Source organism: Scyliorhinus canicula, chromosome 5, assembly GCF_902713615.1.
Source record: "Scyliorhinus canicula chromosome 5, sScyCan1.1, whole genome shotgun sequence".
Taxonomy (NCBI): domain Eukaryota; kingdom Metazoa; phylum Chordata; class Chondrichthyes; order Carcharhiniformes; family Scyliorhinidae; genus Scyliorhinus; species Scyliorhinus canicula.
Window position 1 is genome coordinate 232,394,371 of NC_052150.1, and position 15,734 is coordinate 232,410,104.

The 15,734-nt window shown below is 50.0% G+C and overlaps 1 protein-coding gene across 3 annotated transcripts in view; it reads left to right on the top strand.

The window, feature by feature from the left end:
* Nucleotides 1-5,059, top strand: part of LOC119966675 (protein scribble homolog) — a 38,507-nt gene extending 33,448 nt beyond the window's left edge. For 2 of the 3 annotated variants that reach the window (XM_038798734.1, XM_038798736.1), the window contains one exon: nucleotides 4,501-5,059. In XM_038798734.1, the coding sequence (XP_038654662.1) occupies nucleotides 4,501-4,646 (146 nt within the window). In that variant the 3' untranslated portion in view covers nucleotides 4,647-5,059. The remainder of the gene's footprint in view (nucleotides 1-4,500) is intronic. The other variant, XM_038798737.1, reaches the window with a different exon arrangement.
* The last annotated feature ends 10,675 nt before the right edge of the window (nucleotides 5,060-15,734 follow it).

Consider the following 15,734-nt stretch of genomic DNA (forward strand, 5'->3'; position numbering starts at 1 on the left):
TGACCTTGTGGCTCCGAAACTCAATCCCCCTACTCAATCCAAACTCTGTCTACCTATCTGCTCCTCTATCTCCTGCTGGCTGTTGGTAGGCCTGTAATAAACCCCCAACATTGTGACTGCCCCCTTCTTGTTCCTGACCTCTACCCATATAGCCTCGCTGCCCTCTGAGGTGTCCTCCCGTAGTACAGGTGTGATATTCTCCCTAACCAGTAGCGCAACTCCGCCACCCCTTTTACATCCCCCTCTATCCCGCCTGAAACATCTAAATCCTGGAACGTTTAGCTGCCAATCCTGTCCTTCCTTCAACCAGGTCTCTGTAACGGCAACAACATCATAGTTCCAAGTACTAATCCAAGCTCTAAGTTCATCTGCCTTACCCATAATACTTCTTTACATTAAAATATATGCACTTCAGGCCACCATACCCGCTGTTTTCAGCAACATCTCCCTGTCTGCTCTGCCTCAGAGCCACACTGGCCCTATTCCCTAGTTCTCCCTCAATGCTTTCACCTTCTGCCCTATTGCTCCGGTACCCACCCCCCCTGCCATACTAGTTTAAACCCTCCCGTGTGACACTAGCAAACCTCGCAGCCAGGGTATTTATGCCTCTCCAGTTTAGATGCAACCCGTCCTTCTTATACAGGTCACACCTGCCCCGGAAGAGCTCCCAGTGGTCCAGATAACAGAAAACCTCCCTCCTACACCAGCTGTTTAGCCACGTGTTTAGCTGCTCTATCTTCCTATTTCTAGCCTCACTGGCACATGGCACAGGGAGTAATCCCGAGATTACAACCCTCGAGGTCCTGTCTTTTAACTTTCTGCCTAGCTCCCTGAACTCCTGCTGCAGGACCTCATGCCCCTTCCTGCCTATGTCGTTAGTACCAATATGTACAATGACCTCTGCCTGTTTGCCCTCCCCCTTCAGGATGCCTGCTACCCGTTCTGAGACATCCTGGACCCTGGCACCAGGGAGGCAACATACCATCCTGGGGTCTCTTTCATGTCCACAGAGGCGCCTATCTGTGCCCCTGACTATTGAGTCCCCTATGACTATTGCTCTTCTGCACTTTGACCCTCCCTGCTGAACATCAGAGCCAGCCGTGGTGCCACTGCTCTGGCTGCTGCTGTTTTCCCCTGATAGGAACTGAACAGGTTTTTTGGGTCGGTTTTCACAGTGGAAGACACAAATAACATGCCAGTGACTGATAGAAATGAGGTTATGACAGGTGATGACCTTGAGAGGATTGTTATCACTAAGGAGGGAGTGATGGGCAAGCTAATGGGGCTAAAGATAGACAAGTCTCCTGGCCCTGATGGAATGCATCCCAGAGTGCTAAAAGAGATGGCTAGGGAAATTGCAGATGCACTAGTGATGATTTACCAAAATTCACTAGACTCTGGGGTGGTCCCGGTGGATTGGAAATTAGCAAACGTGAGACCACTGTTTAAAAAAGGAGGTAGGCAGAGAGCAGGAAATTATAGGCCAGTGAGCTTGACTTCGGTAGTAGGGAAGATGCTGGAATCTATCATCAAGGAAGAAATAGCGAGGCATCTGGATAGAAATTGTCCCATTGGGCAGACGCAGCATGGGTTCATAAAGGGCAGGTCGTGCCTAACTAATTTAGTGGAATTTTTTGAGGACATTACCAGTGCAGTAGATAACGGAGAGCCAATGGATGTGGTATATCTGGATTTCCAGAAAGCTTTTGAAAAGGTGCCACACAAAAGGTTGCTGCATAAGATAAAGATGCATGGCATTAAGGGTAAAGTAGTAGCATGGATAGAGGATTGGTTAATTAATAGAAAGCAGAGTGGGGATTAATGGGTGTTTCTCTGGTTGGCATTCAGTAGCTAGTGGTGTCCCTCAGGGATCCGTGTTGGGCCCACAATTGTTCACAATCTACATAGATGATTTGGAGTTGGGGACCCTCTGGGAGCTGGGATTGGCCACCGTCAGACACTCTGGGAGCTGGGATTCTCTACCGTCTGACCCTCTGGGAGCTGGGATTTGCCATCGTCAATCCCTCTGGGAGCTGGGATTGGCCACTGTCAGACCCCCTGGAGCTGGGATTGGCCACTGTCAGACCCTCTGGGATCTGGGATTCTCCACCGTCAGTCCCTCTAGGAGCTGGGATTGGGCTCCGTCAGACCCTCTGGGAGCTGGGATTGGTCACCGTCAGACCCTCTGGGAGCTGGGATTGGGCACATCGTCAGACCTTCGGGGAGCTAGGATTGGCCACCGTCAGACCCTCTGGGAGCTGGGATTGGTCATCGTCAGACCCTCTGGGAGCTGGGATTGGCCACCGTCAGACCCTCTGGGAGCTGGGATTGGCTATCGTCAGACCCTCCTGGAGCTGGGATTGGTCACCGGCAATCCCTCTGGGAGCTGGGATTGGCCATCGTCAGACCCTCTGGGAGCTGGGATTGGCCATCGTCAGACCCTCAGGGAGGTGGGATTGGTCATCGTCAGACCCTCCTGGAGCTGGGATTGGCCATCGTCAGACCCTCCTGGAGCTGGGATTGGCCACGGTCAGACCCTCCTGGAGCTGGGATTGGCCATCGTCAGACCCTCCTGGAGCTGGGATTGGCCACCGTCAGAGCCTCGGGGAGCTGGGATTGGCCATCGTCAGACCCTCCTGGAGCTGGGATTGGCCACCGTCAATCCCTCGGGGAGCTGGGATTGGCCACCGTCAATCCCTCCTGGAGCTGGGATTGGGCTCCGTCAGACCCTCTGGGAGCTGGGATTCACCACCGTCAGAGCCTCGGGGAGCTGGGATTGGCCATCGTCAGACCCTCCTAGAGCTGGGATTGGCCATCGTCAGACCCTCCTGGAGCTGGGATTGGCCACCGTCAATCCCTCGGGGAGCTGGGATTGGGCTCCGTCAGACCCTCTGGGAGCTGGGATTCACCACCGTCAGACCCTTGGGGAGCTGGGAGTGGCCATTGTCAGACCCTCCTGTAGCTGGGATTGGCCACCGTCAGACCCTCCTGGAGCTGGGATAGGCCATCGTCAGACCCTCCTGTAGCTGGGATTGGCCACTGTCAGACCCTCCTGGAGCTGGGATTGGCCACGGTCAGACCCTCCTGGAGCTGGGATAGGCCATCGTCAGACCCTCCTGGAGCTGGGATTGGCCACCGTCAATCCCTCTGGGAGCTGGGATTGGCCACGGTCAGACCCTCGGGGAGCTGGGATGGCCACCGTCAGACCCTCCTGGAGCTGGGATTGGCTATCGCCAGTCCCTCCTGGAGCTGTGATTGGCCACGGTCAGACCCTCCTGGAGCTGGGATTGGTCACCGTCAGACCCTCCTGGAGCTGGGATTGGTCACCGTCATACCCTCCTGGAGCTGGGATTGACCACGGTCAGACCCTCTGGGAGCTGGGATTGGTCACCATCAGACCCTCTGGGAGCTGGGATTGGTCACCGTCAGCCCTTCGGGGAGCTGGGATTGGCCACCGTCAGACCTTCGGGGAGCTGGGATTGGCCACCGTCAGACCCTCCTGGAGCTGGGATTGGCCATCGTCAGGCCATCTGGGAGCTGGGATTGGCCACCGCCAGACCCTCCTGGAGCTGTGATTGGCCACGGTCAGACCCTCCTGGAGCTGTGATTGGCCACCGCCAGACCCTCTTGGAGCTGTGATTGGCCACGGTCAGACCCTCCTGGAGCTGGGATTGGCCACCGTCAGACCCTCCTGGAGCTGTGATTGGCCACCGTCAGACCCTCCTGGAGCTGGGATTGGCCACCGTCAGACACTCCTGGAGCTGGGATTGGCCACGGTCAGACCCTCGGGGAGCTGGGATTGGCCACGGTCAGACCCTCCTGGAGCTGTGATTGGCCAACGTCAGACCCTCCTGGAGCTGTGATTGGCCACCGTCAGACCCTCCTGGAGCTGTGATTGGCCACCGTCAGACCCTCCTGGAGCTGTGATTGGCCACCGTCAGACCCTCCTGGAGCTGTGATTGGCCACCGTCAGACCCTCCTGGAGCTGGGATTGGCCACCGTTAGACCCTCCTGGAGCTGGGATTGGCCACATCGTCCAAGCTGAAAAATTATCCGTCCTCGTAGCAAGTTGACTCAGGTCCTCCTGATCGAGCCTTGTTTCTGTTCTCCAAACTTTTATTAATAATGGGATGAGATTGGTTGGGAATGCCTTTTATTAATCTGGACGCCTTACCCATCCTTAATTAAATTCTCCAAATGCCAGCTGTTTGTTTATTGTTTTTAAAACTTACCAACTGCCTGATATTAAACGGACTGATTAACTTTGTGAAATGGCTGCTATAATCACATAACCTTCAACTTATTTAATTGCTTGTGTGATGTTTTGATGGATTCTGTAGTTTAATCTGGAGTGACATTTATAATCACAGTGCTCTGGGAGCAGGGTCAGTGACTGGAACCTTCTATCCCATAGCTGGCCCGTCCTGCTCCTTGGCCACTGGTTGACTTGATTTGCCCTTTGACCTCCTCTAACGGATTCTCTCTCTCTCCCTCTCTCAGTCAGCCGGCTTGGTGAAGACAGCGAGGGGATGGGAGACACCAGGCGGTTGCCAACACTGACGGCGCTGGGCAATCCGGCCACATACAGCCACAAACGTTCATTACAGCCTCCTGTGCGGAGCACAGAGAGTACGGTGCCCACGTGAGAAGAGTGTTGGCAAGGAGCCATTGCCCTCCCAGTACCGTGCCTTCACTCGCACTTCACATCTCACAGACTCTGTGTTCTTTTCTGTTTTTAGGTGAATTGGATTTTAATTTGTGGCAGAGACTAATCCTGTAGGATTTTATACGGTTTTTAATGAGAAAGTGGGGTGGGGCTGGGAGGTGTTTCCAGGCCCAAAACCACCCCTGGTAGTTAAATACTGGGCTGCAGATCCCCCCCCTCAGCTTGCCAGAGGGTTAGGGGCTGCGTGTGGACCTGCAGTCTGATCCTAGCGCTTCATAGTGGTGGCAGATTGTGCATCTTGGGGTGTAGTTAATAAACTGTCGGGAATGAAAGCATTGCATGGAGAAGGGGGTTCCCAGCTGGAACCTCGTGGGTGGGGAGGGGAGGGGGGGGGGGGGGGGGGGGGGGGGGATGACCGGGTAGTCACGGTGATGACAGGACGGTGGTAACGGAGGCAGCATGAACCACGGGTTTCACAGCCAAACATTCGACTCAACTTTGTGTTGAAGTCACCAAACCCCGAAAGAGAGAAATGAATCAACAGCAGATGAGAGCGAGACTGATGGAACTGCGAATCGGGAATTATATTCGACCCAGGAAGTGGTTTTCCCCCTCCCCCACCCTCTCTGCATCGAGGAGGGCAGGAGAACTGATGGACGGACTAATTCTGACCTGTGGCAGTCTGTCTTCCACAGAGGGGTGGGTGTGGGCAAGATACTAAATTAACACTAAAAACATATCCCGGGTCCGAGGAAGCTGACATCCCAGATTATCCAGGATGGGTGTGCTGAAATCAGGGACAAGAGTCTGCATTCAGCAACAAATGGGGTGGGTGTCATCAATCCCACAGGCACCTCCCTCACTGGGGTCACCGAGCTGCGGCCTTGACAGACAGGCTGGTAAGAGGGGAGAATTCTCTTAACAAGCACGGATTTTAGTCTGAGAATTGGATCTAGAGACGGGGAATGAGGGAGGTCCAGGTTGCTCCCAGAGTGGGTGGGGCAGGTTGTGATAGGTGGTCTTGGGATCTGTGTCTGATCCTCTCCTCTAAGTGATTGGACATTAGGGCTGAGGAGGCGGAGTCCCTGGAGCAGCCACACCTCCCTCTTGACGAGGTACGTCACGGGCAATGGATTGTTGTGACCTCTGTACAACGCCCTCCCCCATCTCCCTATCACCCCTTTCCCAGTGAGGGGGTGTAAATTATATTTACTGATGTTCTTTGTAGAAACCTTCTCCCAGATCCACACAGGTTTTGAATGTGCTGCTAATGAGGTGAATTTGGTAGAAATGATTTGGGGTTATTTGCGGTCGGGTTTTTGAAATCACTAATGGGATGGGGAATGAAAGTGATCGGGACAGTCTGAAAATCTTCCCGCTGGGTTTGATTATAAATTATGAAACTGGACGGAGTTATCCTTGGACATCAGTGGCGATCCCTGGAACAGGAGAGAGCCTCAGTCACTACATTCAACAGGAACAGCTTGCTGCTTCCCTGGGCTGACAGCTCACCTCAGACTGGAACTAGTGAATTTCTACAACCAAAGAAGTATATTTTGTGCTCCAGGGTTCATTAAAGTTTACTTTTCATTTTATAAATTACCGTGCCATTTTTCAGTGTTTCCCTGCGTTTATCTGATTGTGACTTGCATTTATATAGCAACTTTCACAAGGACATCCCAAAGTACAAGTGTTTTTGAGTCAAAAAGTACTTCTAACATGCAGCTGTTAGAACTGCAGCAATTTAGACTGAAATTAGGAATGGAAATGCCTTCCCACAACGTTCACATCTCAAAAATGAATGAAGTTATCGAGGCACTGGAGAAAATGTGAAGAAGATTTAACAAGGATGGTCCCAGAATCCAAAGGGTATATATATCAGAAAAAATTGAACAGGCCGGGAGCCTTGAGACGGTGATGGTGAGCTGTCTTCATGAACCGCGGCAGCCCGCCTGGTGAGGGAATAGTGATATAGTTCCAAGTCAAGATGCTGTGCCAAAAATGCCAACCTGGCATTGCCCCTGCCAGCTGGCAATGAGGTCACTGTGAAAATCCCCTCAGTCGCCACACTCCGGTGCCTGTTCGGGGACACAGAGGGAGAATTAAGAATGTCCAATTCACCTAACAACACGTCTTTCGGGACTTGTGGGAGGAAACCTGGAGCACCCGGAGGAAACCCACAGGGAGAACGTGCAGACTCCACACAGACAGTGACCCAAGCAGGGAATTGAACCCAGGACTGTGGCGCTGTAAAGCAACCGTGCTAACCACTGTGTTACTGTGCCGCCTATGTAACACCGATATATTTCCAAGTTAGGGGCAGCACGGTGGCGCAGTGGTTAGCACTGCTGCCCCATTGCGCCAAGGACCCAGATTCGAATCACGGCTCTGGGTCACTGTCCTTGTGGAGTTTGCACATTCTCCCCGTGTTTGCGTGGGTCTCACCCCCATAAGCCAAAGATGTGCAGAGTAGGTGGATTGGCCACGCTAAATTGCCCCTTAATTGGAAAAGAAAAATAATTGGGTCCTCTTAAATTTATTTAAAAATCTATCCTCTTCACTATCAATTACACGGACAATTTTATCTTCAAACTTCCCAATTCTGCCGCCCATATTTTAAAAAAAAACTTTTTATTCCTTTCTCAGAGTTACAAAGTCAAAGCGCAGAATGGACAGGGGCAAACTCCGAATCCAGCTCCTTGCCTGCTCCAAAAATCAATTCAAATTCAAATTGAATCCAATTCATGGTCCCCACAAGAGAGACAGACACCACACCTGACCTCACCCTCGATCTTAGCCAAAAGGCCGGGATATTTAAGTCTGAATTAATATATGCAACAGCAAGGGCCCAACACTGAGCCCTGTGGAGCACTGAAGGAGTTTATTCTGTCTCTCGGAATCGTTTGTAATCATTTTCCTACTAGTGAAGTCAGACTGACCGACCTATGGTTTTCTGGCCTGTCCCTCGCACCCTTCCACCCTCTGTGACTTCGCCTGTATCGAATGAGGGTTGGAAAATTATTCTCAGAGCATCTGCTATTTCCTTCCTCGCTTCCTTCAACAGCCTGGGATACAATACATCTGACCCTGGTAACTTATTCACCTTCAAGGCTGCCCGTACTTCCTCTGTCACTATGCTTATTCTATCTAATATTTCACACCCTCTTTAATTAGAATGTCTGAATGATGCTTCTCCTCAGTGAAGACAGATCCAAAGTACTCATTAAAAAGCCTTTCCACATCTGAATTGATTCACAAGTTACCATGTATATCTCTGGTAGGCAGTGTGTCTGCTGCCCTTGTCCTCTGTCCTGGTGGCCGTACATTTAGAAGGTGCTGTTGAAGGAACCTTGATGAGTAAGGTGGATAACACTGCTCCCTCACAGCGCCAGGGACCCGGGTTCAATTCCGGCCTCGGGTAACTGTGGAGTTTCCAAGTTCTCCCCGTGTCTGTGTGGGTTTCCTCCCACAGTCCAAAGATGTGTGCGTTAGGTGGATTGGCAACCCTTTAATGTGCAGGTTAGGTGGAGCTATAGGACTGTGGTGGGAGTGGACTTAGGTAGGGTGCTCTTTCAGAGGGTCCGTGCAGACCTGATGGGCCGAATGGCCTACTGTTCCACCATAAGGATTCTATGGAGTCCTGCAGTGCATTTTGTGGATGGTACACACTGTTGCTACTGTATGTTAGTGGTGGAGGGGGTACCAAGCAAGCGGACTATTTTGTCCTTGATGACGTCGAGCTCCTTGAGTGTTGTTGGAGTTGCACTCATCCAGGCAAGTGGAGAGTATTCCATTACACTCCTGACTTGTGCCTTGGACAGGCTTTGGGGGGGGGTCAGTAGGTTAGTTCCCCATTGCAAAATTTCCGGCTTCTTAACTGCCTTGGTAGCCCAGTATGAATGTGGCTGGGTCCAGTTCAGTTTCTGATCAATGGTAACCCCCAGGATATTGATAGTGGGGGATTCAGCGATGGGAATGCCATTGAAGGGGTGGAGGTTAGATCTTCTCTTGTAGCAAGATGGTCATTGCCTGGCACTTGTGTGGCATGAATGTAACTTGCCCCTTGTCAGCCCCAAGCCTGGATATTGTCCAGGTCTTGCTGCATTTGGACACGGACAGCTTCATTATCTGAGGGGTTGCAAATGGTGCTGAACATTGTGCAGCCATCCACAAATATCCCCACTTCTTGCCTAATGATGGAAGGGAGGTCATTGACACTCCTGCAGTGATGTCTTGAACTGAGATGATGATTTCCAATGACCACACCATCTTCCTTTGTGCCGGGCATGACCCTAATCAGTGTGGAGTTTCCCACTGATCCCCAATCAGTTTTATTGGAGCTCCTCGATGTTATACCAGATTTGCTGCTGTGTTTATATCAAGGGCAGACACTCTCACTTCTCTTTTCTCCACGTTTGGACCAAATCTGAAATGAGGATTGGAGCCAAGGTCCACTTGCACCTAAAATACGCATCAGTGAGCAGGTTACTGCGGAGTAAGCGTCGTTTATAGTAACTAAAATTAATCAGGAAACTAGATCAGAGGCTAGGAATCCTACGGAAAGTATCTCATCTCGTGACCCCCAAAGCCTGTCCACCATCTACAAAGCACAAGGCAGGAGTGGAATGGAATATTCTCCACTTGCCAGGGTGAGTTCAGCTCCAACAACAATCAAGAAGCTCAACACCATCCAGGACAAAGCAGCCCACTTGATTACTCCTCCTTTCACAAATATTCAAACCCTCCACCACCGACGCACAAGCGGAGGACAACTAAAAAAGCAATAAGGGGGAGAAGATGAAAGATGAGTGCAAGCTAGCTAGTTATATATAGGAAAATAGGAAGAGGTTTGTTCATATAGAAAAGGTAAAAGCGAGGCATGGATGGACATTGGACCACTGGAAAATGAGGCTGGAAGAGAAATAATAGGAAACAAAGAAATGACAGAGGAACTGAATAGTTACTTTACGTCAGACTTCACGGTGGAAGACACCAGTAGGATGCCAGAACTCCAGGAGAACCAGTGGGCAGAGGTAAGCATAGTGGCCATCACAAAGGAGATGGTGCTGGGGAAACAGGTGGGTAAATCACCTGGACCGGATGGACTGCACCCCAGGGTTCTAAAAGAGATAGCTGAGGAGATTGTGGAGGCATTGTGATGATCTTTTAGGAATTACTGGAGGCAGGAATCCCAGAGGATTGGAAAGTGGCTAATGTAACAGTGCTGTTTAAGAAGGGAGGCAGGAAATTATAAGCCAGTTAGCCAGACTTCTGTCATTGGTAAGATTTTAGAGTATTATTAAGGATAAGATTGCGGAGTACTAAGAGGTGCATGATAAAATGGGACTGAGTCAGCACAGATTCGACATGGGGAGTCATGCCTGACAAATCTATCAGAATTCTTTGAGGAAGTTAGACAAAGGAGAACCAGTGGATGTGGTCTATTTAGGTGCCATACAGATGGCTGCTAAATAAGAGTCCATGGTGTTAAGGACAGGGTACTAGCATGGATAGAGGACTAGTTGACTGGCAGAAGGCAGAGAGTGGGGATAAAGGGGTCTTTTTCAGGATGGCAGTCGGTGACTAGCTTTCCACAGGGGGTCAGCGTTGGGACCACAACCATTCATGATATACATGAAAGATCGGGAAGAACGAACTGAGGAAATTGTTTAAGTGCAGATGATACAGAGATCTGTAGGAGGACAAGTAGGTAGCATTGAGGAGGCAGGGGGGCTGCAGAAGGACTTGGCCAGGCTGGGAGAGTGGGCAAAGAAGTGGCAGATGGAATACAATGTGGAAAAGTGGATAAATGTCAGGTGCTGCATTTTGGTCGAATCAAATCAGGGCAGGACCGACTCAGTTAATGGGACTTGGGGAGAGTTACAGAACAAAGAGATCTAGGGGTACAGGTTCATAGCTCCTTGAAGGTGGAGTGGCAGGTGGACAGGGTGGTGAAGAAGGCATTCAGCAGGCTGGGTTTTATTGGTCAGAATATTAAATACAGGAGTTGGGACGTCTTGAAGTTGTACAAGACCACACTTGGAATATTGTGTTCAGTTCTGGTCACCCTATTATAGGAAGGATATTGTTAAACGAGAAAGAGTGTAGAAGAGATTTACAAAGATGGTACCAGGACTTGATGGTCTATCACAAGTAGACTTCAAATGAAGTTACTGTGAAAAGCCCCTAGTCGCCACATTCCGGAACCTGTTCAGGGAGGCTGGATAGGCTGGGACTTTTTTCCCTGGAGCGCAGGAGGCTTGGGGGTAATCTTATAGAGGTCTATAAAATAATGAGGGGCATAGATATGGTAGATAGTCAACATCTTTTCCCAAAGGTAGAGGAGTCTAAAACGAGGGCATAGGTTTAAGGTGAGGGGAGAGATACAAAAGAGATCAGAGGGGAAATTTCTTCACATAGAGGGTGGTGAGTGTCTGGAACGGGCTGCCAGAGGCAGTGGTAGAGGCGGGTACAATTTTGTCTTTTAAAAAGCAGTTAGACCATTACATGGGCAGGGGGGGTATAGAGGGATATGGGCCAAATGCGGCAAGTGATAGAAACAGGGTATCATGGACAAGCTGGGCCGAAGGGCCTGTTTCCATGCTGTAAACATCTATGACTAGTAAGTTTGCAGATGACACAAAGACTGGCCGGGTGGGTAACAGTGAGAGTCTTCGGTCACAGGAAGGTATCGACGGGATGGTCAAATGGGCAGAAAAGTAGCAGATGGAATTTAATCCTGAAAAGTGTGAGGTGTTACACTTTGGAAGGAGCAATTTAACAAGGAAATATTCAATGGAAGGTCTGACACTGGGAAATTCTGAGGAACAAAGGGACCTTGGTGTGTTTGTCCATAGATCTCTGAAGGCTGAAGGGCAGGTTAATAGGGGGGGGTGAAAAAGGCATGTGGGACACTGGCCTTTATCAATTGGGGCATAGATTACAAAAGCAGGGAGGCCATGTTGGAGTTGGAGAACTTTGGTGAGGCCACAGCTGGAGCACTGTGTGTAATTCTGGTCACCACATTATAGGAAGGATGTGATTGTACTGGAGGGGGTGCAGAGGAGATTCACCAGGATGTTGCCTGGGGTGGAACATTTAAGTTATGGAGAGGTTGGATAGGCTTGGGTTGTTTTCTCTGGAGCAGAGAAGACTGAGGGGTGACCTGATCGAGGTGGACAAGATTCTGAGGGGCATGAACTGGGTGGGTAGGGAGCAGCTGTTTCCCTTTGTTGAAGGGTCAGTTACAAGGGGGACACAAGTTCAAGGTGAGGGGTGGGAGGTTCAGAGGGATTTGAGGAAAAATGCTTTTACCCAGAGGGTGGTGACAGTCTGAAATGCACTGCCTGGGAGGGTGCCTCACATCCTTTGAGTACTTAGCACGTCTTAAATTCAAGGCTATGGACCAAGTGCTGGCAAATGGGATCAGGTAGACAGGTCAGGGCTTTTCATGCGTTATTAGCATCAACCACTTCCTGTGGTAATGAATTCCACAGGATCACCACTCCTTAAAGATGAGATTGCAAAGTACTTGGACGTGCATGGTAAAATAGGACTGAGTCAGCACGGCTTTGTCAAAGGGAGGTCATGTCATGTCTGACAAAACTGTTAGAGTTCTTTGAGGAAGTAACAAGGAAGTTAGACAAAGGAGAACCAGCAGACGTGATTTATTTAGATTTCCAGAAGGCCTTTGACAAGGTGCTGCAGAGGAGACTGTTGAATAAGTTAAAAGCCCATGGTGTTCAGGGTAAGATCCTGGCATGGATAGAGGATTGGCTGACTGGCAGAAGGCAGAGAGTGGGGATGAAGGGGTCTTTTCCAGGATGGCAGCCGGTGACTAGTGGTGTGCCTCAGGGGTCTGTGCTGGGACCACAACTTTTCACAATATACATTAATGATCTGGAAGAAGGAACTGAAGGCACTGTTGCTAAGTGCGGAGGTGATACAAAGATCTGTAGAGGGACAGGTAGGATTGAGGAAGCAAGGGGGCTGCAGAAGGACTTGGACAAGCTAGAGAGTGGACAATGAAGTGCCAAATGAAATACAATGTGGAAAATTAGGTTATGCATTTTGGAAGGAGGAATTTAAGCATAGACTTTTCTAAATGGGGAAATGGTTAAGAAATCAGAGCACAAAGGGACTTGGGAGTCTATGTTCACGATTCTCTTAAGGTTAAGGTTAAGAGAACCTTAAGGTTAAGGTGCAGGTTCAGTCGGCAGTTAGGAAGGCAATGCAGTTATATAGATGTGGTCACACCCAAGGTGCAGGCAGAGAAATGGGTGACCACCAGAAGGGGCAGGCAGTCAGTGCAGGAATCCCCTGTGGTTGTCCCCCTCTCTAACAGGTATACCCCTTTGGATACTGTCGGGGGCGATAGCCTATCAGGAGCAAACAGCAGCAGCCAGAGCAGTGGCACCACGGCTGGCTCTGATGTTCAGAAGGGAGGGTCAAAGCGCAGAAGAGTAATAGTCATAGGGGACTCTATAGTCAGGGCACAGATAGGTGCTTCTGTGGACATGAAAGAGACCCCAGGATGGTATGTTGCCTCCCTGGTGCCAGGGTCCAGGATGTCTCCGAACGGGTAGCAGGCATCCTGAAGGGGGAGTGCAAACAGGCAGAGGTCGTTGTACATATTGGTACTAACGACATAGGCAGGAAGGGGGATGAGGTCCTGCAGCAGGAGTTCAGGGAGCTAGACAGAAAGTTAAAAGACAGGACCGCGAGGGTTGTAATCTCAGGATTACTCCCTGTGCCACGTGCCAGTGAGGCTAGAAATAGGAAGATAGAGCAGCTAAACACGTGGCTAAACAGCCGGTGTAGGAGGGAGGGTTTCAGTTATCTGGACCACTGGGAGTTCTTCCGGGGCAGGTGTGACCTGTATAAGAAGGACAGGTTGCATCTAAACTGGAGAGGCATAATATCCTGGCCGCGAGGTTTGCTAGTGTCACACGGAGGATTTAAACTAGTATGGCAGGTGGGTGGGTACCAGAACAATAGGTCAGAAGGTGAAAGCATTGAGGGAGAACAAGGGAATAGGGCCAGTGGCCCTGAGGCAGAGCAGACAGGGAGATGTTGCTGAACACAGCGGGTCTGGTGGCCTGAAGTGCATATATTTAATGTAAAGAAGTATTATGGGTAAGGCAGATGAACTCAGAGCTTGGATTAGTACTAGGATCGATAATGTTGTTGCCATTACAGAGACCTGGTTGAGGGAAGGACAGGATTGGCAGCTAAACATTCCAGGATATAGATGTTTCAGGGGGATAGAGGGGGATGTAAAAGGGGTGGAGGAGTTGCGCTACAGGCTAGGGAGAATATCACAGCTGTACTGCGGGAGGACACCTCAGAGGGCAGCGATACTATATGGGTAGAGATCAGGAATAGGAAGGGTGCAGTCACAATGTTGGGGTTTACTACAGGCCTCCCAACAGCCAATAGAGGAGCAGATAGGGAGACAGATTTTGGAGAGGAACAGCATTTTGGAAGAGGAGTTGTTGTGATGGGAGACTTTAACTTCCCCAATATTGACTGGGGCTCACTTAGTGCTCGGGGCTTAGACGGGGCAGAGTTTGTAAGGAGCATCCAGGAGGGCTTCTTAAAACAATATGTAGACAGTCCAACTAGAGAAGGGGCTGTACTGGACCTGGTATTGGGGGAATGAGCCCGGCCAGGTGGTAGAAGTTTCAGTAGGGGAGCATTTTGGGAACAGTGATCACAATTCACTAAGTTTTAAAGTGCTGGTGGACAAGGATAAGAGTGGTCCTAGGGTGAATGTGCTAAATTGGGGGAAGGCTAATTATAACAATATTAGGCAGGAACTGAAGAACCTAGATTGGGGGCGGATGTTTGAGGTAAATCAACATCTGACATGTGGGAGGCTTTCAAATGTCAGTTGAAAGGAATTCAGGACCGGCATGTTCCTGTGAGGAAGAAGGATAAATATGGCAAATTTCGGGAACCCTGGATAATGAGAGATTGTAGGCCTCGTCAAAAAGAAAAAGGAGGCATTTGTCAGGGCAAAAGGCTGGGAACAGACGACACCTGTGTGGAATATAAGGAAAGTCGGAAGGAACTTAAGCAAGGAGTCAGGAGGGCTAGAAGGGGTCACAAAAAGTCATTGGCAGATTGGGTTGAGGAAAATCCCAAGGCTTTTTAACCGTACATAAAAAGCAAGAGGGTAGCCAGGGAAAGGGTTGGCCCACTGAAGGATCGGTGAGGGAATCTATGTCTGGAGCCAGAGGAAATGGGTGAGGTACTAAATGAATACTTTGCATCAGTATTCACCAAATAGAAGGAATTGGTGGATGTTGAGTCTGGATAAGGATGTGTAGATAAGCTGAGGCACATTGAGATCCAAAAAGACGAGGGTTGGGCGTCTTGAAAAATATTACGGTGGATAAGTCCACAGGGCCGGATGGGATCTACCCCAGAATACTGAAGGAGGAAAGAGAGGAAATTGCTGAGGCCTTGACAGAAATCTTTGGATCCTCACTGTCTTCAGCTGATGTCCCGGAGGACTGGAGAATAGCCAATGTTGTTCCTTTGTTTAAGAAGGGGAGCAAGGATGATCCAGGGAACTACAGGCCGGTGCGCCTTACGTCAGTGGTAGGGAAACTGCAGAGAATTCTTCGAGACAGTGGACGTGTTAGCGAGAGGCAGCACATTTGTGAAGGGGAGGTCGTGTCTCACTAACTTGATAAGAGTTTTTGAAGAGGTCAAAGATGATGCAGGTAGGGCAGTGGATGTTGTCTATATGGACTTCAGTAAGGCCTTTGACAAGGTCCCTCATGGCAGACTGGTACAAAAGGTGAAGTCACACGGGATCAGAGGTGAGCTGGCAAGATGGATACAGAACTGGCTAGGTCATAGAAGGCAGAGAGTAGCAATGGAAGGGTGCTTTTCTGATTGGAGGGCGTGACTAGTGGTGTTCCGCAGGGATCAGTGCTGGAACCTTTGCTGTTCGTAGTATAAATGATTTGGAGGAAAATGTAACTGGTCTGATTAGTAAGTTGCAGACGACACAAAGGTTAGTGGAATTGCGGATAGCGATGAGGACTGTCAGAGGCTA